At 46.2% G+C, this 27,362-nt stretch overlaps 1 protein-coding gene across 4 annotated transcripts in view; it reads left to right on the top strand.

The window, feature by feature from the left end:
* Positions 1-27,362, top strand: part of MTMR14 (myotubularin related protein 14) — an 80,843-nt gene that overhangs the window by 40,323 nt on the left and 13,158 nt on the right. For 2 of the 4 annotated variants that reach the window (XM_088473277.1, XM_088473275.1), the window contains exons 14-17: positions 2,928-3,001; positions 5,587-5,645; positions 10,649-10,787; positions 13,616-13,786. In XM_088473277.1, coding sequence (XP_088329403.1) covers positions 2,928-3,001; positions 5,587-5,645; positions 10,649-10,787; positions 13,616-13,786 — 443 coding nt within the window. Of the gene's footprint in view, positions 1-2,927; positions 3,002-5,586; positions 5,646-10,648; positions 10,788-13,615; positions 13,814-27,362 lie in introns of all 4 variants that reach the window. The other 2 variants (XM_088473276.1, XM_088473274.1) reach the window with 1 other exon arrangement.

Here is a 27,362-nt window from a genome sequence, read left to right as displayed (position 1 = left end):
GCGGTAGGGTCTCGCTGCCGCAAGCCCAGGAGAGCTTTTGACTCTATCAGAGCCAAAAGCACTCCCACTGACATCACTAGTGATGTCAGTGGGGCCGGCCCCAGATGGTAGGCGTTCCCATGGGAACGCCTCCGTCTGGGCAGCAACGCCCCCGGCACGCCCACCAAAGGGGGCGTGCTGTCAATCACCATCGATAGCACGCCCCCTTTGGTGCGAGACCCATAGCGACGGCTTGGCCGTCGCTATGCGGGTCTCACGCATGCGCACGACGGAGCTCCCTCCGTCATGCGCACTAGGGCACCATCGATCCGCTTGCGAGCGCTCAGCATCAGGCCCATAGTTCACACTTGCGATGCTGTTGATCATAAACTCTTATTTGCGAATAGTAATTTCAGGCATAAAGAGGCTGACTGGAATGGCGTTACTGGTCAAGAAGTCTGTGCTTAGGAAAATACCTCCCCACACAGTCGCCACTGTCTCTGATAGATATTTGAATGTTATTTTTATATGAGCAAACTTGCATTTTACATTTTATTAGTCCTTTTAGCTTTCAATTTCTAGACTTTCACCTAACCAAACTGATAACCTTTAACGTGCAAAGTAACCGGGCTTTTCTGTTTTCTACACAAAATACAGCATGCGAATAGTGCTATACAGGACAGAGTACTACATTTAGGGGGTCATTCAGACCCACTCGCGAGCGGCGGTCCGCTCGCAAGTGGGTCGATGTTCCCCACTGCGCATGCGCACGACGGAGGGATCTCCGACGTGCGCATGCACGAGACCCGACGAGCGAAGGACTTTCCTTCGCTCGGAGTGTCTCATCAAAGGGGGCGTGCTGTCGATGGTGACTGACAGCACGCCCCCTTTGGTGAGCGTGCCGGGGGCGTGCCTGCCAGACGTGTTCCCGGGTAGGTACCTTTCAGACAGATGCGGCTACCCGGGAATTTGGCTGAGACAGGCCAGATTCCCGGGAATCTCGAGATGTCTGAAAGGGTTATAAAAGTTATTTAAAATTGAAAGAAAACAAAATTAGAAGACCCTTTTCAGATGTAGTTAATTCCTCTGTTCTGAGTTTTATTCATGGACAGCAGGGAACAAAATGGTCTGTGCTCTCCGGATGGTAATAATCTACAGCAGGGGTCTTCAACCTTGGCCCTCCAGCTGCTGTGGAACTACACATCCCAGCATGCAATGCCACCTTTTTGATATAACAGCATGGTAAAACTGTGGCAGGGTATCCTGGGATCTGTAGTTCCACAGCAGCTGGAGGGCCAAAGGTTGCATGGGTTGTAGCTGGGATCTGTAAGCTCTGGCTGCAGATACAAAGGGTAAGGTTGAAGCCCCCCAAATTAGACTGATCCGTTCCGGGCTGAATAGGGTTCTTGCGCTTTTCCGGTTGCACCAATCAAAGGTGGCTAAAGGGTTACAGTGGGTGAATTTATTTCTAAATAAAAATCCAATGTTTCAGTGTTATGGAGGCCACTCGCATAAAGCTCAAGATTGCGCAAATCCAGAGGTTTAGTGAAACGGCTGCGTCTTAAGCGACTCAATGTAGTTTTGTTTCAGATCCTATTAATATAGATTGTTATATTGCCATTTATTTATTCAAGTCGTGTTTTATATGATTTTACTAATTCAGTATCTGGTGCAGAATAACAGTTTTTTTTTTTTTTGTTTTGTTTTTTCTTTCTTGCTTTTACCTTTATCTGTTTGGCCTGAGATCACGGTAATTTCATGTAAATACACTGGGGGAGATGTATCAACTCTCTTAAAGAGTGGAGAAGTTGCCTGTAGCAGCCAATCGGCACCCAGCTAGCACTTATCAAGTACATTCTATAAAATGGTAGGTAGAAACTGATTGGTTGCTGTCTATAGAATGATAGGTAGAAACTGATTGGTTGCTGTCTATAAAATGATAGGTAGAAGCTGATTGGTTGCTGTGGGTAACCTCTCCACTTCCCCTTTCTTTAGATGACTGGATACATCTCCCCCACTGTATTTTCCCACAGGTGTGTTGTGTGTTCCGTTCCTAAAAGATCCTTGCACAGCTGTTAGCTTTCAGTTGGGGATGATCATAGACACCCAGAGCTATGGGCTACACTGCCAACGACACGGTAACAATATAGTTGGCTGTTTTGTAGTACGATGAAATGAGACAAGTGGTGGAGGGGAGAAAAGCCGCTCCTCCAATTTTTATAGGTTTTTTTTTGTTTTTTTTTTTTTTTTAATGATTTGTGCAGAAATTGAAAAACTGTACCTGCCCTCTTTTAATATAAAGATGGTACGAAGGACCTGATTCAGACCCGCTCGCTAGGATGCGTTCACTCATAGCCAGACGCAGTGCGAGAGATCGGGAAGCGTTCGTTCGCTGCGCTTAGACAGCCCAGCAGAGTGAGTGACCGGAGAAGCCGGTTGTGGGGGGTGACAGGGGGCTGGCCATTACAAACGAGGGAATGGAGGTGCGAACGCAGGTGCGCCTGAGCGTCTCAACGCCGTTTCAGAGGCTTGCATAATTTAGAGACAGCGTCATAGTACACGTCACCTGGCTGGATTTTACACTGAAGTGCATGCGGTAGGGTATAGTCAGCCACAAGTGCTGTGATTGCATCCAACGGTACCCGATGTATCGATGGTTGCGTACACTTCCTGTAGATGACGTGCGCAAGTGGGCATCTTAAGACAGTCTTGTGGGCGTCTGCATACACAAAGCGATCGCACGCCAAGACATAGTGGGTGTGCTAATGCCTTGCCGTGCGATCGCCTGCCTTCACAAATTTGCATACGCATTGAGCGAGCAAACTCATCTAGCGAGCGGGTCTGAATGAGCTCCTAAATACATAATCACTATCTCTGTATTTTACTGTGAATAACTTTCTCGTGTTGGTGTATGTGTTCTTCTCTCCCCTTCCCCTCCCTTCTTCCAGATATTTTTCTTCTGCTTCAATTTTTTGAAGCACATCACTTCGGACGAGTTCTCCGCGTCGGGGAGGAAAGCACGGTAAGCGCACACCTAGCGCACGATAGAAAAATCTCCTGACCTCGTTAGCGAAGCCAGCTTGGGGATATTGATGGAGGCCATCAAATCTCTAGTGTCCTGACCCAGTTTGTTTAATCTATTCTCTGCTGCGGAGGCTCCCAGCCTGGGACCTGCCTCACTTGGAGGTGTGGATGGAAGCGCGTGGTGCACTGGAAGACGCGGCCCAGTTCGTAACTAGATGTGGGCTTTTGTGTGATGCACGGGGAAAGGGGAGGCACGTCGGCCTTAATATAGCAGATCAAGCCGTCTAAGAATTTCTACTTTTCAGGGATAATTTTTGCCTCTGTTTTTGCAAATGACAATCTGCAAATGGAAGTAACGGATCTATGGCTGCTGCCGGTTTTGCTGAACTTTAGACACATTTTTTAAAAATAGTTATTCCAGGTTGTGCTTCCTTTCTCTGCTTTTCATAGTCTCAAAGCTGTACATGAGCTCACACTGAGGACTAAATTACACCCTGTACTGAAGTGTGTGTATATGTAATACCATTTGCCTTCTGAGAACATGTTCACTACATACAAAATGCACTGTAAATAGAGTCTGTGCGCCTCCCCCTGTCACGTACCGGCATGCCATGTTACTTCATGCTGGCATATTAATGACAAATCCTGATGCCCGTTCTCAATGTGCTTTATGCAGTCCGCGCAGTAAAACCGCACCGCATGCAGAGCACACATTAGGCCATTAGATATGAGAACAAAACCTAAAATGGGCCGATCTCCCGTTTTGTTTGCTGAACCAGTTTTAGAGCTACCTTACTAGTTTACTTTACCCGTGTCTCAGAGTTGCCACAGGTCCATGGTGAATTGGTAGGCTACGTGCTTGGCACGGTGCTGGCGATGGTTCAACTTTTTAGGATCATGCAAACTGTAAGACTGATTTATGGGCTGAGAAGGTTTTAGAAAGGGAAATGTCACTGTTAAAGGAAAACTAAAGGCAAGAAAAGCGTTTTTACATTTCAGTGTAATGGAAGTTTCCGTAATATAGGTGACAGATGTACAGCCGAGGCCAAAAGTTTTGAGAATGACACAAGTATTGGTTTTCACAAAGTTTTCTGCTTCTGTGCAACCCCACACATGAATGGTCTCAGGTTGCTTTACTGTTGGCATTCTGGCAAACGCCAAGCATTGATTAGGCAAGAATGGGCGGCCATCAGTCAGTATATGGTCCAGAAGCTGAGTGACAGCATGCCAGGGCGAATTGCAGAGGTCTTGAAAAAGAAGGGTCAACACTGCAAATATTGACTCTTTGCATAAATGTAATTGTCAATAAAAGCCTCTGACACTTATGGAAGGAATCGGTATGATTTACCGCCGACCGCATGGTTCAAATCCCGACAACGGCAGCCCGGCAGGGGTGAAAATCCCGATCGTCAAAAGGTAAGTATTCACTAACTCTATTCTACCCCCTAACCCTCCCTTAGGGGTGCCTAACCCTAATCCCCCCCTAAGTCCCTAAACCTAACCCCCCCTTCCCCGCAGCCTGAACCTAAGTCCCCCCGGGGGTGCCGAACCCTAAACTCCCCCCGTGGTAAGCCGGAGGTCGAGCTCCCGGCGCAGGTCTAATGACAGGCGTCGGAATTTCGACGCCTGTCGTTAGGCGGTTGGGATTATGTCTGTCGGCTTCCTGACTGCTTCCATTATGAAATGCTTGTAATGTTGCTTCAGTATACCATAGTAACATCTGACAAAAAGGTCTAAAAACACTGAAGCTGCAAACTTTGTGAAAACCCAATCTTGTTGCCATGGCTGTATATGTACCCTATGTATTTCCTCTAGAATTCCCTTTTTTTAAAGTAGGCAGTACAAGTATCTGTAAAGGCATGAATCTAGCATAGAGCGGACAGCTGCTGAGCAGGTAACACAGAATACTTTGAAATGAAACAAGCTGGGTAAGACACTCCAATGTCTGCACAGCGGTGTTACCCGAGCAACCATACTAAGCAGTATTATTCCATAGGCAGCCGGGAGCTACTGAAGCTCACTATTACAGTTTGTGTTAGAAATGTTGTGTTTGGAGCTACAATCTTCTATGGCAGGGTTCCCAAACTCCGAGGGGGAGTTATCAAAGCTTGGAGAGAGATAAAATACCAACCAATCAACTTCTAACTGTCATTTATCTAGCACAGCCTGTAACATGAGTTAGGAGCTGATTGGTTGGTACTTTATCTCCCTCAACTTTCTCTCCAAGCTTAGTACATCTCCACCTTATAGTATAGTATAGTATAGTATAGTGTAGTGTAGTGTAGTGTAGTAATGTGTGATAAATCTCTCTGTCTGTCCTCAAGACACCCTAACAGTCCAGGTTTTAAGGATTTCCATTCTTAGGCACTGGTGACTCAATTAATACCTGTCAATTTGATTTAACCATCTGTGCTCTAACATGCATATCCTTAAAACCTGGTCTGATTGGGTGCCCTGAGGACCGAGTTTGGAGAAACCCTGCTCTAAAGTGTGATCTAACAGCGAACGCTCCTGTAATGCTACCTACTTCTGACGCTGATGTGCCCTTGGATACAAGAAGTAATGGCTTTTTCTGTCCTGCAGGCGGAAAACTTCACAGCCGCGAGACCCGAGCTTATCATTGGATGATTTCTGTGCACTAAGTAGGTGCCATGAGTTTGATTGTTTTTTTTTTATTTGGTTTAGAATATATAGAACGATCTTCCAAGCCGAACATTTTTACATTGACTGTGTTGAGATATTTCTATATAAATACCAAACAAGGCAGCAGGATCCGTGCTGTATTCCCCTATTTTCAGAAAGCAATAACAGTCTCCAGAAACGGGCATTGGGTAGTCACCGGATCACAAGACTTTCCCAATGCTCAACTGGGAGACTCTCTACTTGCAGCAGTAGACTTTGAGTGAGGGGCAGCTGAGAGTCAATTCTAGCCTTACCACATCTATAAAGAACCCCTGCTGTAATGTGAGCAGGCAGCACCTAGGCCGTCGGGCAGGGTGTACATGTCCTGCTAGGTCAGTGTTTGCTAACCTTGACACTCCAGCTGTTACGGAACTACATAACCCAGCATGCACTGCTACAGTTTTGCTATTAGGGCATGCTAAAACTGTGGCAGGGCATGCTGGGATATATAGTTCCACAACAGCTGGAGTGTTAAGGTTAGCCAACACTGTGCTAGGTCGTTCTCCATGCAGATGCTGTCTTTCCATTCCTGTAGCCCTGCAGTCAATTGCAGTTCCTTGCAAGTGAAGTTTGAATTAAATATGAAACACATTATCAAGGATCCTTGTCACATTGTTCTCTATTGTATGGGTTTGAATATGATATATGAGCGAGGAATAAATAGTGAGAAATGACATGTATAACCATAGCCTAAATGTACAGGTTGGCCTCTACTGCATTATCCTATATGATGGAAATAAAAAAAAAAAAAATCAATAAACAAAATCTCCCTAAATGGTACTTGAGTGACCAATAAAACTATATTCCAATATGGATCACTGACACTATTGGCTCTACATAGGGGAGCTGCTGAGCCAACCCACACTCAAAAATAATATTAATAATAATAATAAGAAAAAAGACTAAGGGGCCTATTTATCAATTTATTTATTTTTTAATAGATTGCTGTGGAAACAGTAATTTCTGCATAATTAATAGCCTAACGCAGGAGATTTCACAGAAATCTCCCTTAAAAGGCGCATTAGCGCTGCATACCGCAATCCCCATTATCAGTGAAGACTGCAGTCTGACCCCTATGTACCATACTTCAAAAAGCTTGGCCCCCCACTAGTTTAAACTATCTTCATATGGTGTACACGGCTTTCAGCCTATGGAGGTTTGTTGGCAGGTGAAGGATCTTCCGATCACTCTCCCTCAGCCTCCGTCCTGCGCAGTGTCAGTTTCCCCCAGAGGAGTCTTTTACAAATTGGGAAAGACTCCTCCAATATGCTGGGAAAGTAACTCGCAGGGACATCGGTTATCGCTACCGCTGTCCCCGTGGGTTAAGTTTAGTACATAGGGCGGTATTCAGTTAGTTCGCACCCGCGATAGTTTCACCTGCCGGAGTTTTTGCCTACACGCGTATTTTAGCCGTGGAAACTTATCGTGCGCGCCCCCGCTATTCGCCGTATTCAATTCCAAAAGTCTTGAAAATGGAGACACACAAAGTCAAAACGCGCGCAAACTGGTGTCCTGAATCGGGGAAATCAGCCTGAACCCCCTAGTAAGCTACAGATACATTGGGGATCAATGTGGTAGTGCCCGATTAGCCCTAATACAACTGTTTGGGGTACTTAAGTTTGCACAATTTCCACTAATTAGTGTATTTGCACAAGTGGTGAAGAATGGCATAAAGCAGTGTTTTTTGTAGGTGAAAATAAGTAGTCCTGGCAAATTTATGGAACATGAATATGGGTGCAAGCATCTTTTACTGTCTCTGAAGTGAACTTTTAAATAACGTGAAAATGCACCCCCAAATAATGCACCTGCAATCCCCAAAACACTTGGCCCCTTCTTAGTGCACCCCCAGAACCTTATTTCGCTAGTTTGCTAACTTGTCCCCCACTTTGCACTTTTTCGCCACCAAATTCAAAGTACTTTTTTGGGGTGTTAAGGGTTTTTTTTAAGTTTTTTATGCAGTTGTCCATTGAGAGTCTGTCCCAAGGGTTCTGAGTGCTTTCCCACCTTTGCACCCCCAAACAAAAATTTTGCACCTCTTTTCTCCACCTATTTAGAGCATAATCTCTTTCGCCTATTACATTGCATTGCGTTTCCGCGTACGTGAAAAGCGGATGGAATTGAATACGGCGATAGTTTTCCGACAGGCGAAAAGTCGCAATCGGCGATACTTTTTTGCTGATCTCGGCTTTTCGCTTCTATTTGAATACGGGCCATAGTGAGGATATTTTCACGCCAAATAAAAATATCTGTCGCGATGCAGATTAATTTCCATGGTGCCACGATTTTTACTACAAAGGCCTCTAAATATGACAACGCTTGTCAACTGATAAATAAAAAAGTGAGAATATAAATAAGTGCAATGCAACTATTAAACCTAGTGGATAAATGTATTTAAAAATATAACTATACAACCATAGATCTGCAGATCGAATAGATCACGTAAAAGCAGTAACCATTATGCTCCATAATCTTGGGCACAATCCTAGCCTGCTCCTAGGAGAAAATATATATTCACTCAAAACGATACTACATTGAGAAACAAGTTATTAAATCCTAGCTACAGTCTGATCTAGTAAAACAAGCTCCCAAAGATGCTTCGAATAACAGTTAAATGTAAATTGTTTGCTTGAAGCTAAGGGCCTCATTCAGTCCCGCTCGCAAGCGGGTCGATGGTGGGGCACTGCGCACGCGAGCCTCGGAGCGAGTGAGAAATTCACTCGCTCCGGGGCTTGCTACAAACGGGGCGGCTGTCGATGTTGATCGACAGCTCGCCCCGTTTTGTAGGCGGGGAGGAGGGGTGGCTGGTCAAACGGAGGCGTTCCTGAAGGAACGCCTGCCGTTTGTGGACGGCCCTACTAACATCATTCGTGATGTCAGTAGTGAGCTTCCGGCTCTATTTGAGCAGGAAACTCACTGGGGCTTGCGGAAGACGAGACCCTACCACAAGGGTCTCGTCGCAAGCCCAATGGTCGCGATAATCGCGACCATCACCTGGCCGCTCGCAAAAGCTGTGGGTGGTCACCCACAGCTTATCGAGCGGCCAGGAGCCCGGGTAAAAAAAAAAGCGTCCGCCCTGATTCAGAGCGAGCGCCTCTGAATCAGGCCCTAAATACGCTCCTAGAAGATCTTCGAAGGAGCAGTTCAGGGATGCAGGGATAGTCAGCCCATAGTGAGTGGTAATACCATGTAGGAAAATGTCATTCATCCACATGTGACAGTGATAGAAAACTTGGATATCTGCAATATTCTTAAATCAAGAAGATGGGTGATCCACGAGTGAGTGAGGTCCAGGCAACTCTGCAATGTGATGCGACTAGGTCGCACCAGTAGACTGTGATTAATGTGACACTTGTATATCTGTGTGCGTCTGAGTCTGTATATGAAGCACAACGGAACTTGGAATGAAAAAAGCTGCGGCCGCTACATTGTAGCGCTTCATATACAGATTTAGAGGCTCAGTCACGCACAGATATATAAATCAAATAAATCCGTACAGTCTGCTGGTGCGCCTAGTCACATCACATTGCTACTTAGATGTATTTACGGCAAAAAAAAAAGACGCCCGGCGCTAGCAGAGTCTCACGGGACTTGGGGCCTGATTCAGAGCCGGACGCTCTGACCAGAGTGCTCGCTCTGAATCAGGGCCCTCCTACCTAAACTTGGAGCGGCCTCTTGGACGCTCGCATAAGCTGTGGGTTACCACCCACAGCTTATGCGAGCGTCCATGATGATGGTCAAGACCATCGCGACCATTGGGCTTGCGACGAGACCCTGCGGTAGGGTCTCGGTGACCGCAAGCCCTGGAGTGATTTTTGGCTCTGTCAGAGCCAAAATCACTCCCACTGACATCACTAGTGATGTCAGTGGGGCCGGACCCAGACGGTAGGCGTTCCCATGGGAACACCTCCGTCTGGCAGCCATGCCCCCGGCACGCCCACCAAAGGGGGCGTGCTGTCAATCAACATCGACAGCACGCCCCCTTTGGTGCGAGACCTGGAGCGACGGCTTCCCCGTTGCTCCCCGGGTCTCGCGCATGCGCACTAGGGCACCATCGACCCGCTTGCGAGTGCTCAGCGCTTGCGAGCGGGTCTGAATCAGGCCCTTGGTGCACCTAGAGGGGCTTTTTGGCGCAACGGCAGCAAAGATGTGTAGGGACAGATCCGTAAACGTCTTGGTTGGAGGAGATCAGTTGTTAATGAAGGCTCCTCTGCATTAACTATGACTAGTCTGGCTATGAATCCGGTTCAGCAGACGATTTGCTGCTATACAGTAACACATTAAATAGACCTGTCTTGCTCTCACTCTCTTGTGAGTAAATAAATGCTATACTTGTGTACATTCGCTAATGCTGACCTGTTTAGTTATGCAAATATAGCAGCAATTTGTGCTTACTTGCCGAGACCTCTTGATAATGCTCAAATTAAATAAATTACATACATTAGGTAGGTTGGTTCGTCTTATGCTGAAATTCTTTCATTCCTTTGTGTTCTTTGTATATTATCAGTATTGTGAATGTTTTGTTTCTTTATTACATAGAGACTAGCTAAACATAGCTTTCTAAGAATAAAGTCTTAGCATGTCTTGTGTCTTCTCATGGAAAATAAGTTGCATTTGATTTAATTTTATTTCATGTATTTTCTAACTGGACGTTGCTACTTTCTTTTATGTGGCTTTCGTTCTCACAAGAACGTCGTATCTATTGGAAATACTGTTCAGAAAATGTTCGACTTCCAATTGTTTAGGGAATATACAATATGTTTTAATCATCTCCTAAGGCAAAGGTTCCCAAACCTCACCATTACAGTCCCATGTTTTCAGGATATCCATGCTTGAGAACAGGTGACTTAATTAGTACCTCAGTCAATTTGATTTAACCATCTGGACTCAAGCATGGATATCCTTAAAACCTGCACTGTAATGGGAACCTCTGTCTTAAGGTGTTGTTCTTTGTTCCCTTTACCAGGACCTAGAGACCGTGGCAGTGCCACCAGTCTGAGCAGCGACTTCTCGGTTATTACTGAAGACTCTCCTAGTGCCTTTGGAAGTTCAAACTGTGATGGTGTAGACCTGATGACCTTCGGTCCACAGAGCCATGCAGTCTGGTAAGTGTTGGCTCTGTTATTTGTGGAAACATGACAAGCCCTTCTCATATATCCTATCTGGAGATACAGTGAACATTTTGGTAAGTCTGGTGCCTCCTAGAGATAAGACTCTCCAGCAAGTACATGCATCTAGTGATACTGATTGTGCCGTGACATAATAGAGCTAACACAGACATCGGAACTCATTCTCTAACCAACTAACAAATATCTACATATCCGTGTCTGAGGAAGGGAGCAGCAAACCCACGAAACGCGTAACCTGTTTATGCAAAATTGTCTACTTGACAACATTTAGTTTATATACAATGTTGTACTAGATGGATTTTTGAACTATTCATAGAGCCGTGATTTATTTTCCAAAAATTTAAAATTTATTTAAATATAATTCATATAATTGGACTGCGTGAGTGATCTGGTAGAACCTGCGTCTTCAAGGATTCTTTTTGAATTACTTAAGCAAAAAGAGCAGTGTTCCCCATAGTTAGACTTCAGTCCAGCTCTAGTTATAGTCAGAAGGGACTGAGCGTGGCTGACGCGTTTCTCAGCAAATGGCATTATCATAACCCCATCCCCTGTGCATGATGCCGAAAATCACGCCCATAATCCAACCATAATGACCTCCCCTCCCTTCCCCTGAGGTTACCTGTATTTCCCAGAGAGGAGAGAAGAAAACGCGTTAAATATGGTCTAATCCTAGTGTATTGTTTCCATTAGGCAATTATTGAAGATATGGAGACTCTCCAAAGTCTACAAAGGTTCCCATTAAATAATGGATGACCGTGAGGAGACAGCAGTATTGTTTTCTATTAAGTGCATCAGTTTTGTGTGTAACAGGTTTATTACATCGGGCAAAGTGAGCCTAGTATTACATTTATCAAATGCAAAATGCAAACCACCTAAAAATCTCTAGAGGTCCTGAAGACTGATCGGTGGGAAGCCATATAAATAAAGCCCTCTACAACATCCGTATACAGTACCTGATGTACCTTGCACCCTCGCATAACTCTCTTCACTAGCAGAACCATACACTCTACCAGGTGCTTTTGCATAGAAGCAGGTGGGTGCTGTCTCAGATGAGCGCTGCACTATGGGTTTGCACTATAGCATCTCATAAAGGATCCTCATTAAACTGTAAACTAGTTAAGTTACTGTAGAAAGTACTGATAAATGCCTAAGCCCCCTTCTCCCCGTCACAGAAGGCTACATGTGGCCAAGATGCAACCAAAAATATAAGTAGGTCTGTAAGAGCTTTAAATGTACAGAAATTGTTCCTTTCTAGGTGTGAGCCAATTAAAGCAGGCCTGTGTTGTTTTGTTTGGGCATAGGTGCTTCTGTACATGCAGTACCTGTGTGGGCTATAGATTATTACTTCTCCCTCTTCCCCCACTGTGCTAGTGTACCCAGCTATTCCCTTACATACAGGCTAATATTTGTGATTCTCATAAGTATTGTACAATGTTCTATTATTCTCCCAGGCAACATATCCCGGAAATTACTGACTGTAAAAACTTCTATTTTCCTTACAGACAGAAATAAAATGAAGTGTAAGAAATAGCTTCCTTCTCACTCCTATTGACTTATTTCCAGGGCCTGCTCTTCTGGTCTTTTATTTCATAGGTGTATAAACTGTGGGTTGGGGTCTAAAGTGGGGTATCTTATTCTAAATTTGGGGTAACCTGACAGATACGTAATTTATCCTAATATAATAAGAATGTTGTGTCTGTTTGTTCCAATCCAAGTTGGCGCGAAAACTACTCAACCGATTTTCATGAAAGCTGCATAATTTTATAGTGGAAACTCCTAGAAATAACCTGCACTTTGTTTTATCTCAATCCGTCAAGTTCAAGCTGAGCAATAACAAAAATAACATTTATAAACATCATCAATGCAAGAGATAGGTGTGGCACCATGCGCCGGTAAGGGGTGGGGGGAGAGGTGCTTTGTTCCCTCGCTCACTTGAATAGGAGAGGCTACATAGCAGTCTGTACACAGGGCACACAGTGACAGAATAGGATAGGCTACATAGCAGTCTGTGCACAGGGCACACAGGGATAGGATAGGCTACATAGCAGTCTGTACACAGGGCACACAGTGACAGAATAGGATAGGCTACATAGCACTCTGTGCACAGGGCACACAGGGACATTGGTGAGAGTGGTGGGTGAATAGGATAGGCTACATAGCAGTCTGTGCACAGGGCACACAGGGACATTGGTGAGAGTGGTGGGTGAATAGGATAGGCTACATAGCAGTCTGTGCACAGGGCACACAGGGACATTGGTGAGAGTGGTGGGTGAATAGGATAGGCTACATAGCAGTCTGTGCACAGGGTACACAGTGACATTGGTGTAGTGGTGGGTGAATAGGAGAGGCTACATAGCAGTCAGTGCACAGGGCACACAGTGACATTGGTGTGAGTGGTGGGTGAATAGGAGAGGTTACATAGCAGTCAGTGCACAGGGCACACAGTGACATTGGTGTGAGTGGTGGGTGAAGGCGCTGCTGGTCACGTGGGCCACTCCAGCCACAGAGCCCCTATGCAAAGCAATACAACTAGGACATCCCTAATAAAAAATTTTGTTTGCCAGAAGCTATTTCATCATAGGCGAAGCCACAGGCAACAGCTAGTACATTATATGAGCAATCTCTTTTGTTTGGGGTGTTCCATCTAAGTGGGGGAGACTAGCGGCGCTCTGGTAGATGTTACTACTTTGTGTTGCTTAAAGAAGTTTTGTTTCACCTTCCATGGGTAACAGGCCTGCACTGAGTGTTTCCAAATCAATTCAGTCATTAAACATTTATTCACCTGCTCTTCCCCACCATGCCAGGAAGAAGACTCATACCTCATCCCCACAAACTGTAGTTTGGGACCGGACCCAGGTGGCTGCAGAAGACCATTTGCTTCAGCCGGCAGCCAAGTCCTCCAGCTCCTCCTCTTCCAACCATTCAGACATCATGCTGAGAGCCGGGAGTAGTCCCCTGGAGGTGCCGCAGTGCAGGTGGGACAGAGGGCGACCCTTTCCTCCGTACGTCTAACTTCTATTTTATTTTTTCTACAGTTGTATAATTAAATGAAGAGCTGGTGATTTCACTGAGGGCAGAGTGCTAGCCAGCAGTCTCCTCTTGTGCAGTCTATATGTAGGTCCTGGCATTGTAGTCATTTGCCTGGTGTAGGTCAATGCTTTCAGTGAAAGCCTCCATTAGACTTTTGTAACCTTTAGAGGCTAGTTATGAAAGAAATGAAAGATTCCAACTTAGTTATAATTCTTAGGAGGGGGTTATGCAATGGGTTCTGAGATTACGGAACCAGTTCTAAGGCAAAACCAGCCATGTTGTGGTGAGTCTGTTATCTTGGAACCTATCACAGACCGTAACACCCTTAATATTGTAGCTTAAAAAGTTGAAAATTAATGAATTGGTGTAAAATTTTGTTTCCTAAAGTTACCTGATCACCAGATTTTGCAAAGGTCCTCCTATAATTGTCAAGTCAATGTTCTATACAACAAATTACACCCAGTTCAAGATTGTGGTTTCATTCTGTTAAGTAAATTCATTTCAAGCACTATCTTGCTGCTTCCTAGTGTTATAACACCGGGATGGGTACGGGATGCCGATGGTCAGAATGCTGACGGATTTCTGTATTATAACATTTACCACAGCACTCCCGTCCCACCGCCTAACCCTAGCACTCACATCCTGCAGCCGGGATGTGGTCAGGATACCGGCGGGCGCTGTTCCGCCCACTGAAAACCCGACACCCACATCCCGACATGGGACTAAAGATAGGTGTCGAAATCCCGACGCCTATCATTAGCTCCACTACTAAATCCCGACACCCGGCATACCGAACGAAGGTAAGCCGGGTGTCTTAGCGTGTAGCCGTGGGTTAAGCGTTAGGGACCCTCAGGGGGACTTGGGGTTAGGTACCCCCCTGGGAGGTTAGGGTAGAGAAAGGGGGGGATAAGGGTTAGGCCCCAAGCATCCCTCTCCCCCCCCCCCCCCCCCCACCCCCTGGGAGGGTTAGATTTAGGGTGTGGGGTGGGGGGGTTAGGTTTAGGCACTAACGGGGGGAGGTTAGGGTTAGGCACCACTAAGGGAGGGTTAGGGGGGGCAGAGGGAAAGTGTAGGGTACTTACCTTTTAGTTGTCGGGATTTCGACCCGCCGGGCTGCCACTGTCTGTGTTTGATCCGATTCCCCGCAGCCTAACCCTAGCACTCCCACCACGCAGCCTAACCCTCCCCTCCCACAGCCTTACCCTAACCCTCCCCCTAACCCTAATACCGCTGCAATCTGTCGGCATCCTAACTGTCTGGAAGCTGACTACATCTCATTGCTTAACAGGAACCATGCTGCCATGTATTGGGTGTAATGAAGCCTGTGCGGCTTGTACGGGTGGACCATAGTACAGATGTGTCCTCAAACACCTAGCCTTAATATGCCATACAGCACGAGACGCCCGGTGCGACTGAGCTGCTCCGAGAGTTTTTAAAATTGTATGTTTTTTAAATTGTTGCGTCTTATTCGTATCGCAAACACAGCAAAACACCACTTACAGTGTACTACAGACGCTGCACAGGATTGGTTATAAACACATACAAAGTCACAGATGAAGCTCAAGGGAACTTGGTGAGCAAATGAGCTGCGGTAGCGCTTTGTATACAGAGTCAGACTCATTCGCGTACAGATGTACAAATGTCGCACATCAGATTGATCAGTGTAATCTAGCCAAGTAGTTTTGTTGCTTCCAGTTTTACTTGTGTGGATAAGACTCACACTTTGAGTGAAAAAGACGCTTGGCGCGGCCGAGTCGCCCATGACCTGGCGGTCAGAGATGGCTGTTTGGCGAACTGAAGCAACAGAGTATAAGCACACATCTCTACATTTGGGCAGAGTCGGCTGGGCCATGAATGTGGCTTCTTAGAACCATAGACCGCCCACCGCTCACCCTGAACACTTGTGTATACAAGACCAATGCTTTTGAATTGTCCAAGTACACAACAATGTGCTCCATGGTGGGGTGGTCTTTAGGACCATTTTGTCCCTGTCCCTGCTTTCACCCAAAACCTCTCTCCCTCCGGGGGCAAGGGCTTTGAGTGCCCCCCCTACACTGCAAGGCTAGGCTAAGTCCCTTTTTGGTCTGGGATTCATCAGATTCCCACAGGGTACAATATCTTCTGACCATTCCTCCAGAAGAGAGAACCTTGAAGGTCACAGTGAAGATCTGAGTCTTAGGACTATCCCACTTCCCCTAGATTGATGGGGCATGGGCCCAATAAGGACCACTACACCCCACTAATGTTCTGTGGGGAAAAGAACATGAATGAAGTGACATAAATAAAGCCTCTTAGCCTTTCAGGTGAAAGTAGAAGAATTGCTCCTTCCCAGTGTGAAGGCTATAGCCCATAGTAACTTTCACTCACGCCCTGGGGCACTACATCTTGGGTTTTCAAGCTATCGGGCTGCTGGACAGAAGACTAAGGTAGTCTGCTCATTAAAGGAGTGCCCTGTGTTTTCCTCCTATAAACAGAACTATACATGACAAAAGGGTGAGTAGCGATGTGTATGAACCATCGATGGTGACCTATTCTCTTGAGCAGAGTTCACACCATAGCTCTAAGCTTTCTGCTGAGCCAATGGGCCATTGACAGTCTTTCGTTGTTCTGTTACATGCTCTAGGTACTGTGCACAATAATATTTATGGAAGTTCTAAGGTAAGTCCAACTGGGATTCATTTGACCTCTCCATTGAAATGGACACACAACAGGATCTATGCATCGCTCTATTACCCTGTTGTTGGTGTTGTAGCAAAAGTTTAGCTGATGAATAGCTGCTCCTCCAAAGCTATTGGCACCAACTTAAACAATTGCCTGTGGCTGAGCCGCCTTGTTCTATTGGCCTAGCACAGGTAGTATGGCCGTTGTTACCTGTCACCTCCATGCTGTATACACTGTTTGGGCACCTGTCAATTTCGGATTGGGCTTTCTTCCCTTAAGCATTAAATAGCAACATAGGGCTGTCACCTACTTCCTGGCTGTGTGTCCCCCGAAAGGTTTTCTTATCTTAATCCCCACCCACACTCTGATAATGCCTTCTGTCCTTAGAGATTCACAGCACCTGTACGTGGAACACTGCTGTGCATCCCACTGGTTCGAATAGCCTCCTGAGATCTTAGCCTTGTGTATGATTGTATGATGTAGGAAACTGAGTTAGAAGTATGTTCAATATACCAACGGCATAAGCCGGCTCCAAATGCCAATATACAGTGTAGATTAGTTAACAGGGGACCGCTCTAACGGGCTGTAGTCGGCATCCCAGCATGCGGGATGCCGGCGGTCAGAAGACCGATGCCGAAATCCCGACACAGATCGGAATCTCGGCACCAGTATCCCGAAAGTAAGTATCGGGTTGTTAGGGGAGGTTAGGGTTAGGCATTAGGGGGAGGGTTAGCACTGGGGAGGTAATGTTAGGATTAGGGTGCGGGGAGGGGGAGGTTTAGGTTTAGGCACTAGGGGGGTAGGTTAAGGTAGGGGTTAGATAAATACTTACCGCGATTCTCTATGGGTGTCAGGATGCCACTGTCGGTGTTCTGACCAGCGGCCTTTTCCGACAGGTGGGATTTCATACCCAACCCTTTCTAACATATGAACAGCTGGTAAATAACCTACAGTAGTCTGCGTTGAGTACAAATCTGGTGAATCAGTGTAGCTAGCTCCTCACAAAGTACTGGGCAAAAAACTGGGCACTTGACTGTACAGAGGCAGATATTCATCCAGTCCTGCCCCCAGCTTCGTTGGGTATATAAATAAGGCGTCAGTGACCTGAATTTAGAAGGTTGCACGTTTACAAACTTTGGTGCATTTGCATATTGCATTAATAAACATACAGGTGTTTCCAAACTACACTTCATTCAATGCCCATGGCATACAATGATGCATAGCTGCACTGTGCCAATGTATTACAGAACTTCTAGTTTGGGTTGCATGTTTTAGCTGTGTTGGAGGCATGTGGCCCTGTAGCTATTATGTGTGAAGCTGAATCTCTCACTGCCAGTTGCTGTGTATTTCCAGCTCCCATAGCAGCACTGCGCCCCAGCACCAGCAGAGAATTGGCTTGTGCCGTAGTGATAGCAGGTGCAGTGTGTTCCGCAGCCCCTGCTACAATCCGGCACACATCCCCATTCCCAATGTAACACGCTAGTAACAGGCAGCTGAATAATGGCTGTGCTCTATAGCAGCGGTTCTATCTACAGCGCATGAAATACTGTATGGGAATTGGGGCTGAAATGAGGACACGGAGCGAAGTGGATGTGACAGCTATTTACAAAAATAAGTAGTAAATGAGGTCATTCCTTTTTTGGGATTGTGAAGAAGGGATGCACACACAGCTTGTACATCTATTCTATTTTAAAAAATCTCTTTAAAAGCATAATATACCCCAGAGGTAGTTAAATGGACCTGTATTTGGGAACAGCGTCATACAGTCATAGAACAGATTACATTTTTTTATAAATAGCCTTTAAACTTTTCACCCACCTGTCTGGAGGGCCAGATTTTCAGCATACAGTATCAGCCATACTATGTGACCCATTACCTGGGCAAACGGGTGAAAGAAACTGTTTTTAAACAAAAAAAAAAGTCTTGTCCCCTTCTGGTTACAGGTTTTATTTCAAATCCAGACAATAGGGGTCGTTATAAATGGTAGAAATACAATGTTTGGTTTTTTTTTTGTCTGTCTGAAGCATTTCTAGGTCTTGTCCACGTCAGACTTTCTAACCTCTCCGTAAAACTATTCTGTATTGTAATCTGCGTACAGCGACTTTTTTACAGTTTCTTCTATGCAAATATTCCAATTTTTTACTTATTCCAAATTTAGGGCGAACACCTTTGTTCATTTAAACAGATTTTTCCTGTTTACTCTCCTCATCACGACTTAAATTATTGATGAATGAAGAGACTTCAGAACAGCCTTTGTTGTGTGTAAGAAGGGGTTTAGGATCTTGGTTAAGGTACACTTAGAAATTCACCTGGAAGATGTAAATAACATTCAATATAAAAATATCGGAATAGATAATAGTTTTGAAAAAGCCTTAACAGGAGAGGCACCCTGGTATGAGGTCCTCTCGGTTGAATAACATTGTCCTGCATAACAAAGTCTTGTCTAGGTCTACTTGTGCTTAATCCAATGCTAACCATCCAGGTTTTAAGGATAACCATGCTTGACCACAAGTGACTTAGGGCCTGATTCAGACCCACTCGCGAGCGGCTGTCCGCTCGCAAGTGGGTCGATGGTGTGCACTGCGCATGCGCACGACGGAGGGAGCTCCGTCGTGCGCATGCGCGAGACGTGCTGAGCGAAGGACTTTCCTTCGCTCGTTGTGTCTGATCAAAGGGGGCGTGCTGTCGATGTTGATTGACAGCACGCCCCCTTTGGTGGGCGTGCCGGGGGCGTGCCTCCCAGACGGGGGCGTTCCCAAGGGAACGCCTACCGTCAGAAGCCGGCCCACTGACATCACTAGTGATGTCAGTGGGAGTGATTTTGGCTCTGATAGAGCCAAAATCACTCCGGGCCTTGCAGTTTAGAAACTCAACCGCAGGCTCCGGCTCGCAGTGGCGATGGTCGCGATGGTCAAAACCATCGCGACCATCAACCTGCACGCTCGTATAGGCTGTGGGTGGTGACCCACAGCTACACGAGCGTCCAGGAGGACCCTCCATAATTATGGAGGTGGGCCCTGATTCAGAGCGAGCGCTCTGGTCAGAGCGTCCGGCTCTGAATCAGGGCCTTAATTAGAACCTCAGTCAATTTGATTTAACCTTCAGTGCTCAACCATGGATATCCCTAAAACCTGAGCTGTTGGGGCGCCTTGTGGAGTGAGTTTGGGAACCTCTGGCTTAATCCATAACTCACAAGGACCGCCTCCATCCTGTCCGACTCCTCCAATTGGATGGTGCCTTTTGCACCTTTACATATAGCAAATCCATAATTAATCACAAAAGAGCATTTGTGTTGCGGTTTTCTTGAAACATTCTCTGTTTCACAAGACTCCTTGTTGAAAGTGTTTAAACCCATACAGTACTAGTAATTCAAAGGCGCTTTACTATAAAAGTAATGTACTGTACAAGTAACACTTGCGGCACCTTTACAAACTCCACGTAGTAACGATGAATTATCCTGGATTTACGTGTTCACTATATCCTCTGTAATGTCTGCATTAGGAGTAGAGCAAGTCTAATGTAATGTAATACCTGTTGTCATTTAACCTGTATCAGCTGCCTTGAAGATTGAATGTTTATCTTTTTTGTGTGCTTGTCTGCATATGTATATTTCTTACATGGCCTTCATTTAAATGCTGCATGAGGTGTAAGATGGGTATCCATGAGCGGCAAATGCACCTATATTCCTGCTTTATTGCTCAAAGCTTCTTTCCAGCACAAACCACCCTGATCTTTATATGTGCCCAGCGATGGCGTTGACCAGTGTTGGGCTATTACAATCAGTAGAATGCCCTCTGCAGCCACCGGACGTGGCCGTGTTATACAAACGGTCAACACAGTGACAACAGACCCCCTTGCACATGACTGTCAGTGATGACTTTACAGGGTTAGGCTGCGGTTAGGATTGCCTTAGGGCTCTAACATTGGAAATAAAACATTATGTCAACATACCCTCTGACATGGATCGTGTCGACATTGCATCTGTCAACATAATGTCCATGTCGCCCATGTCTGCTTTCTGGGTGTTGACAGTGTGTACTACAACCTGTGCAATGCATTAATGGCTGTTGAAATCCCGACGCCAGCATCTGGAAAGGTTTAAAGGTTTAACATACCGACACTTCTTGGCGGTATGCTAACCCTTCCCCCCCCCCTAGTGCCTGAACCTAACCTCCCCGGTCCCTAACCCTCCCACCTTAGAGCCTAACCCCGCACCCTAAACCCCCCACCCCCAGTGCCTAACCCTCCCCCAAGTGCCTAACCCCGCACCTTAAACCTAACCCCCCCCCCCTAATACCCCGACATTTACCTTCGTTATCCCAGCAGTCGGGATGAAGGTGCCGGTAAAAGGAGCATCTGCATCCAGCCCCCGTAAATTAATGGTGTGCTCCTTGTACTGATGGCAGATCTGGGTTCCCACCTAAGCCACAATTCCTAAACGCAAAACGGGAATGCACTCCTTCATAGGCGTTTGATAGACAAGCTGAGCGATTATCCTTAAACCGTGCAAGCGTCTTAAGTCGCACTGAGAATGGGTAAGGGTACATTACCATAGTGACTGCAGCGACTACTTATTCACAGTGTGATTGGCAGTCAGGGAGCCTTTGGGGGAGGTAATGGCGAGTGGCGGAAAAAAAAACGCAGATGTGTCGCGGCCGTTTCATGGGCCTGTCTCACCCGGCGTCAGCGTTCCCATAGGCAAGGAATATGGCTCCTGCCTCTCAATTCTCATGGCCATTTAGCTTTGCACAGTTATTTTGTACGCTTGGTGAAAAGGATGGTAGAGGGACCCAGGCAGCCACAAATAGTTGGGCACGCTATTCCCCATAGCTGGTACCAGGAAGAGCTATTGTTCTGTGTTTGATGGCATTGGTCTGTAATGATTTCACCTGCACTGCTACTGGAAGCTTCTATGTTGGCAATGGATTTTTCGGTCTTCCATTAATCAACAAGTATACTGTATTAGATCATATAGAATTCATCAGCTAGCTGGTTAAATCTAGTAGACAAGGAGCCAAGGAAGAAGTGCGGCCTTTCAGATCTGTAGACCACCATTAAAAGATAGGCCAATGGTAGACAACACAAGGGGCTTATTACCTTTTTTGAAGAAGCACTATAATACTGATATTAGCCTGGAAACTAAATATTGTGAAATGGCTGAGAAGCCCTCACTGTCTAGTCACGGATTAACCTCATTGATAGACTGACAAAGCACTGTGCTCGCTCTGGCACCGCCATCTAATTACAGACTAACCTGTTAGATAGACCTAGAAAGCACTGGGTTTGCTCTGGCGCCGCCATCTAATTACAGACTAACCTACTTAATAGACATAGAAAGCACTGTAATCACTCTGGCACCGTCATCTAATTACAGACTAATATGTTAAATAGACCTTGAAAGCACGGTGCTCACTCTGGCGCCGCCATCTAATTACAGACTAACCTGCTAAATAGACCTAGAAAGCTCACTCTGGCACCGCCATCTAATTACAGACTAACCTACTTAATAGACCTAGAAAGCACTGTAATCACTCTGGCACCGTCATCTAATTACAGACTAATATGCTAAATAGACCTAGAAAGCACGGTGCTCACTCTGGCGCCGCCATCTAATTACAGACTAACCTGCTAAATAGACCTAGAAAGCTCACTCTGGCACCGCCATCTAATTACAGACTAACCTACTTAATAGACCTAGAAAGCACTGTAATCACTCTGGCACCGCCATCTAATTACAGACTAATATGCTAAATAGACCTTGAAAGCACGGTGCTCACTCTGGCGCCGCCATCTAATTACAGACTAACCTGCTAAATAGACATAGAAAGCTCACTCTGGCACCGCCATCTAATTGCAGACTAACCTGCTAAATAGACCTATAAAGCACTGTGCTCGTTCTGGCACCGCCATCTAATTACAGACTAAACTGTTAAATAGACCTAGAAAGCACTGTGCTCGCTCTGGCGCCGCCATCTAATTGCAGACTAACCTGCTAAATAGACCTATAAAGCACTGTGCTCGTTCTGGCGCCACCATCTAATTACAGACTAAACTGTTAAATAGACCTAGAAAGCACTGTGCTCGCTCTGGCGCCGCCATCTAATTGCAGACTAACCTGCTAAATAGACCTAGAAAGCACTGTGCTCGCTCTGGCACCGCCATCTAATTATAGACTAACCTGCTAAATAGACCTATAAAGCACTGTGCTCGCTCTGGCACCGCCATCTAATTGCAGACTAACCTGCTGGATAGACCTTGAAACAACCTGCTAGATAGGTTGTGAAAGCACTGTGCTCGCTCTGGCACCGCCATCTAATCAGAGTAACCTGCTATATAGGCTGTGAAAGCACTGTGCTCGCTCTGGCACCACTATTCAGTCACAGATTAATCTGCTAGATCAGTGCTTCCCAAGTGGTCCCCAGGACCCCACACAGGTCACATTTTCCAGGTCACCCAGCAGGTGCACAGGTGTAGTCATTACTCACTGACGGATTCTAAAAGATCCACAGGTAGCGATAATAATTTCACTTGTGATTCTGTGAGGCGATCTGGAAAACATGCACTGTTGAGGGTCCTGAGGACTGAGTGTGAGAACCTATGCGCTAGATAGACTATGAAAGCACTGTGCTTGCTCTGGCACTGCCATTTAATCAATAGTTACCCTCTTACATAGACTGAGAAAACACTGTGCTCTCTTTGGCACTGCCATCTAATCACTAATTACCCATTTATGTAGACTGTGGAAGCGCTGTACTCGCACTGGCACCGAATCTAATCGCCAGTTACCCTCTTATGTAGACTGTGGAAGCCCTGTGCTCGCTCTGGCACCGCCATGTAAGCACCAATTACTCTTATGTATACTGTGGAAGTGCTGTGTTGCACTGGCACCACCATCTATCACCACACCCTCTTGCGTAGACTGAGAAAGCACTGTGTTCTCTCTGGCACCAACATCTAATCGGAATCGGTATGAATTACCGCCAGACCTAAGCCCGGCGGATGAAATACCGACGCTGGAAGGCCGGCATATGAAGATCCTGATAGAGGTAAGGAAGACCCCTAACCCTAACCTCCCCCCTGGTGCCTAACTCTAACCTCCCCCCAGGGGTGCCTAAACCTAACCCCTCCTCCCCGCACCCTAAACCTAACCATCCCATAGGGGTGCCTAAACCTAACCTCCCCCCGGGGGTGCCTGAAGCTAACCCCCCTTCCCCTAGCTTGGCCCTAACCCTCCCGGGGGGGTGCCTAGCCCTAAGACACCCCAGGCAGTCCCTAAACCTACCCCCCGCCCCCATGCCCCTCGCAACTATCATCTCCCGACGCCCGGCTTGCCTACGTTCGGTATGCTGGGTGTAAAATTCGGCTGATGATAGTCGGTATTTAGACGCTTATCATTAGTCCCATGCCGGGATATCCCTGTCAGGAAGCTGGCGGTCGGTATTTTCAAAACGCCGGCTTCCTGACTACATCCCATCTAATCACCAGTTACCCTCATATATAGACTGTTGAAGCATTGTGTTTGCACTGGCACTGCCATCTAATCACCAGTTTACCATCTTATATACACTGTGGAACACTGAGCTCACCCTGTGACATCTTAAAACAAACCACAGAGCAGGCATTTTCTGCATTGAATTTTCTCACATGAGGGGACTCAGGGGGGACGGTGTGAGCGGGAAAACTAATCATAGGCAGAAGTCCTCTTGATTGCCACTTATGATTGTTCCTCTCTCTTGCAACCACCACTGGCTAAATATAATTGCAGACTGCGTGTATGTAACTATATTCACATATAATTATTCATAAACTAATATATGCAACCTTTTTTTAGTCATATCGGTATTTATTATTACAATTTTTATTGAAATTATCACTTACACTAAAAATACATTTTTAAACCTTATTAAGACACGCGTTTATAATGATATTGTGAATAATTTACCACAAATCTAGATGTTCTTTCAGGCCTTTTGGGAGCAGTGCTAATTTGCCTATACACTTTTTCACATTACAGCCGTCAAATCCCCCCTTATTCTAAGGGAAACGCATTGTGGCGCTTCAAGAAACTGTCATTTATGTTCTCTCAGCCGAGTATTCATTTTCCAGACCGCCTGACCAAACATGGTCCAGGCCGCATGGATCCTGAAGCGGATAATAACATTTACCGATCGCATGTGAAATTCACTACATGATAAAATTATACCCTTTATTTGGATGCTGCTTCGTTCCCTATGTAATAGAACAAACCTTTCCAGCCAGTTCTGTCATGCACATATTGCAGTTCTCTAAAGGTGCATACACACACAACAATTTTTTGAACGATTATCGTTAATGATATCGTTTATCATTCGATCGTTGAAAAATCGTTCACTGTCGAAGTTAAAAAAATTAACGGTTATCGTTCATGCGCGTTCACGTTTGTAGTTCAGTCAGACTTGACCAACTAAACGCTTTTCATCAAGGGAATATGCAAAAATCGTTTACTAAAATTGTTCATTTACTAAATCGTTGTGTGTGTGTGTGTGTATACAGCAGGCTTGTCCAACCCGCGGCCCGCGGGCCGCATGCGGCCCAGGTTGGCTCGTAATGCGGCCCGCATACCTCTCAAGTGTCCCGGATTCAGCGGGACATTCACGATATGTCCCGCTGTTCCGGGATTGCTCACTGTAGTCCCGGCGCCCCCAGACCACGCCCCCACGCTCTCCTTCATTCACTGTGCCGCCAGCGTAATCACCAGTGGCGGGCTGGGCCGCAGCGTCATGCGGGCCGGTGCAGTCTGTGTCACTGTGACACAGACTGCACCGCGTGTGCAGCGCTGACCGGAGCCGGCAGCTTTGTGTTTGCTGTAATCAGCAGCCGCTGAGAGTCTGTCAGACTCTCAGCGGCTGCCGCTGCTCCCACTGCGGGAGCCATCTTCCGGCTCCCGCAGTGGGTAATGGGAGAGCCGTCGTCATGACGACGTCTCTCCCATAATGCAAAGCGGCCAGAGGAGCCGGTGGAAGCGTCGGGACCAGGAGCGGGAGTTTCAGGTAAGTGGTTTTTTTTTTGTTTTTTTTTATTAAGTCTCTCTCTACTAGGGGGGGGGGGATTACTATGGGGGCACTACCAAGGGGGGGGATTACTATGGGGGCACTACCAAGGGGGGGATTACTATGGGGGCACTACCAGGGGGGGGATTACTGTGGGGGCACTACCAAGGGGGGGGGATTACTATGGGGGCACTACCAAGGGGGGGATTACTATGGGGGCACTACCAAGGGGGGGATTACTATGGGGGCACTACCAAAGGGGGGATTACTATGGGGCACTACCAAGGGGGGGATTACTATGGGGCACTACCAGGGGGGGGATTACTATGGGGGCACTACCAGGGGGGGGATTTCTATGGTGGCACTACCAGGGGGGGATTACTACTGGGGGCACTACCAGGGGGGTGGATTACTATGGGGGCACTACAAGGGGGGGGGACTACTACTACTGGGGGCACTACAAGGGGGGGACTACTACTACGTTACTGTTATTTTATTTTATGTGCGGCCCAAACTAAGTTTTCATCTTCTAATGTGGCCCAGGGAAGGTGAAAGGTTGGACACCCCAGGTATACAGCTTAAGTAATTTCCTACATTTCATAAGATGTTACAATAGAATACATTTTTTCGACCACCTTTCCTCGTATTGCCGTTTAGTAAATCCCATTGATCCATATACTTTTATTGGTTCAAATCAATTTTTTTTTCCAAGTGTCAGTGATTGTAACATCTATTTAATTTGTAAGAATATTGGCTTCAGCATTAAGTTAAATCTCTTTATCCATGATCCTACGTAGACGCATTCATTGACCTTTTTACAAGTTAGAGGTTCAGGATGGATGCTACCTGCACTAAAGAATCAGTCTGGGGGTTTTATATATAATACCCCTTTTACACCAGAGCTAAAACCCAGGTTATTGTAGGGTTAAACCGGGTAGCTCCTTGGTGTAAAAGGGGAAAGGGTTGGATTGCTAGGTCGAGTGACCCAGCAATCCAACCCAGGTAACTAGCAGAGTTTAACACAGGAATAACCTGCGAAACCCTGCAGTGTACACGGCACGATCCGGGTCACGGTGCCGATTGGCCGGCCTCAGTGACGCCTGGAGATGACGTCATCTCCAAGCGTCCACTTCAACGCCGGAAAAGCCGGGTCTATGCAGACCCAGCTCAGGTGTGAACGGCGCCGGCTCGGGAAAATCCTGGGTCGGCGCTAGCTAAATTCCGGGTCTGATCCGGATTGGAACCCTGTTCCAACCTCCAGGTCAGACCCGGAATTTAGGTGTAAAAGCGGTATAAGTCGGTGGATAAATTTAGTATGACTTTCCGTTACAAAGACCATCTAGAAAGGTCACACTCTTACCACTCATTGAAAAATCACACTTAATCGAAGGATGACATTTATTACCCTCATCCATCACCAAATAAATTCTTCTATACCTTTAAAAAAAATCTATTAATAAGGTGTGGTTTTAAAATGATCAGTCAATTTGATTTAACCATCTGGTGTCAAGCATGGATATCCTTAAAACCTGGCCTGTAATGGCAGAGTTTGGGAACCTACACTATGTGATATGGGATATAATAAATTGTAGAAACTACACATTGTCTTGGGGGAGAGTTTAGATCATAGATTCCCAAACTCGGTCCTCAGGACCCCAACCAGTGCATGTTTTCCAGGTCTCGCAGAATCACAAGTGAAATAATTAGCTACACCTGTGGATGTTTTACAATGTGTCAGTGAGTAATGACTACACCTGTGCTCCTGTTGGATGACCTGGAAATCGTGAACTACTTGGGGTCCTAAGGACCGAATTTGAGAACCACTGTTTTA

Source organism: Taudactylus pleione, unplaced genomic scaffold (assembly GCF_031769625.1).
Source record: "Taudactylus pleione unplaced genomic scaffold, aTauple2 ptg000133l, whole genome shotgun sequence".
NCBI classification, from domain to species: Eukaryota; Metazoa; Chordata; class Amphibia; order Anura; family Myobatrachidae; genus Taudactylus; species Taudactylus pleione.
This window is presented reverse-complemented; position numbering and strand designations above follow the sequence as displayed.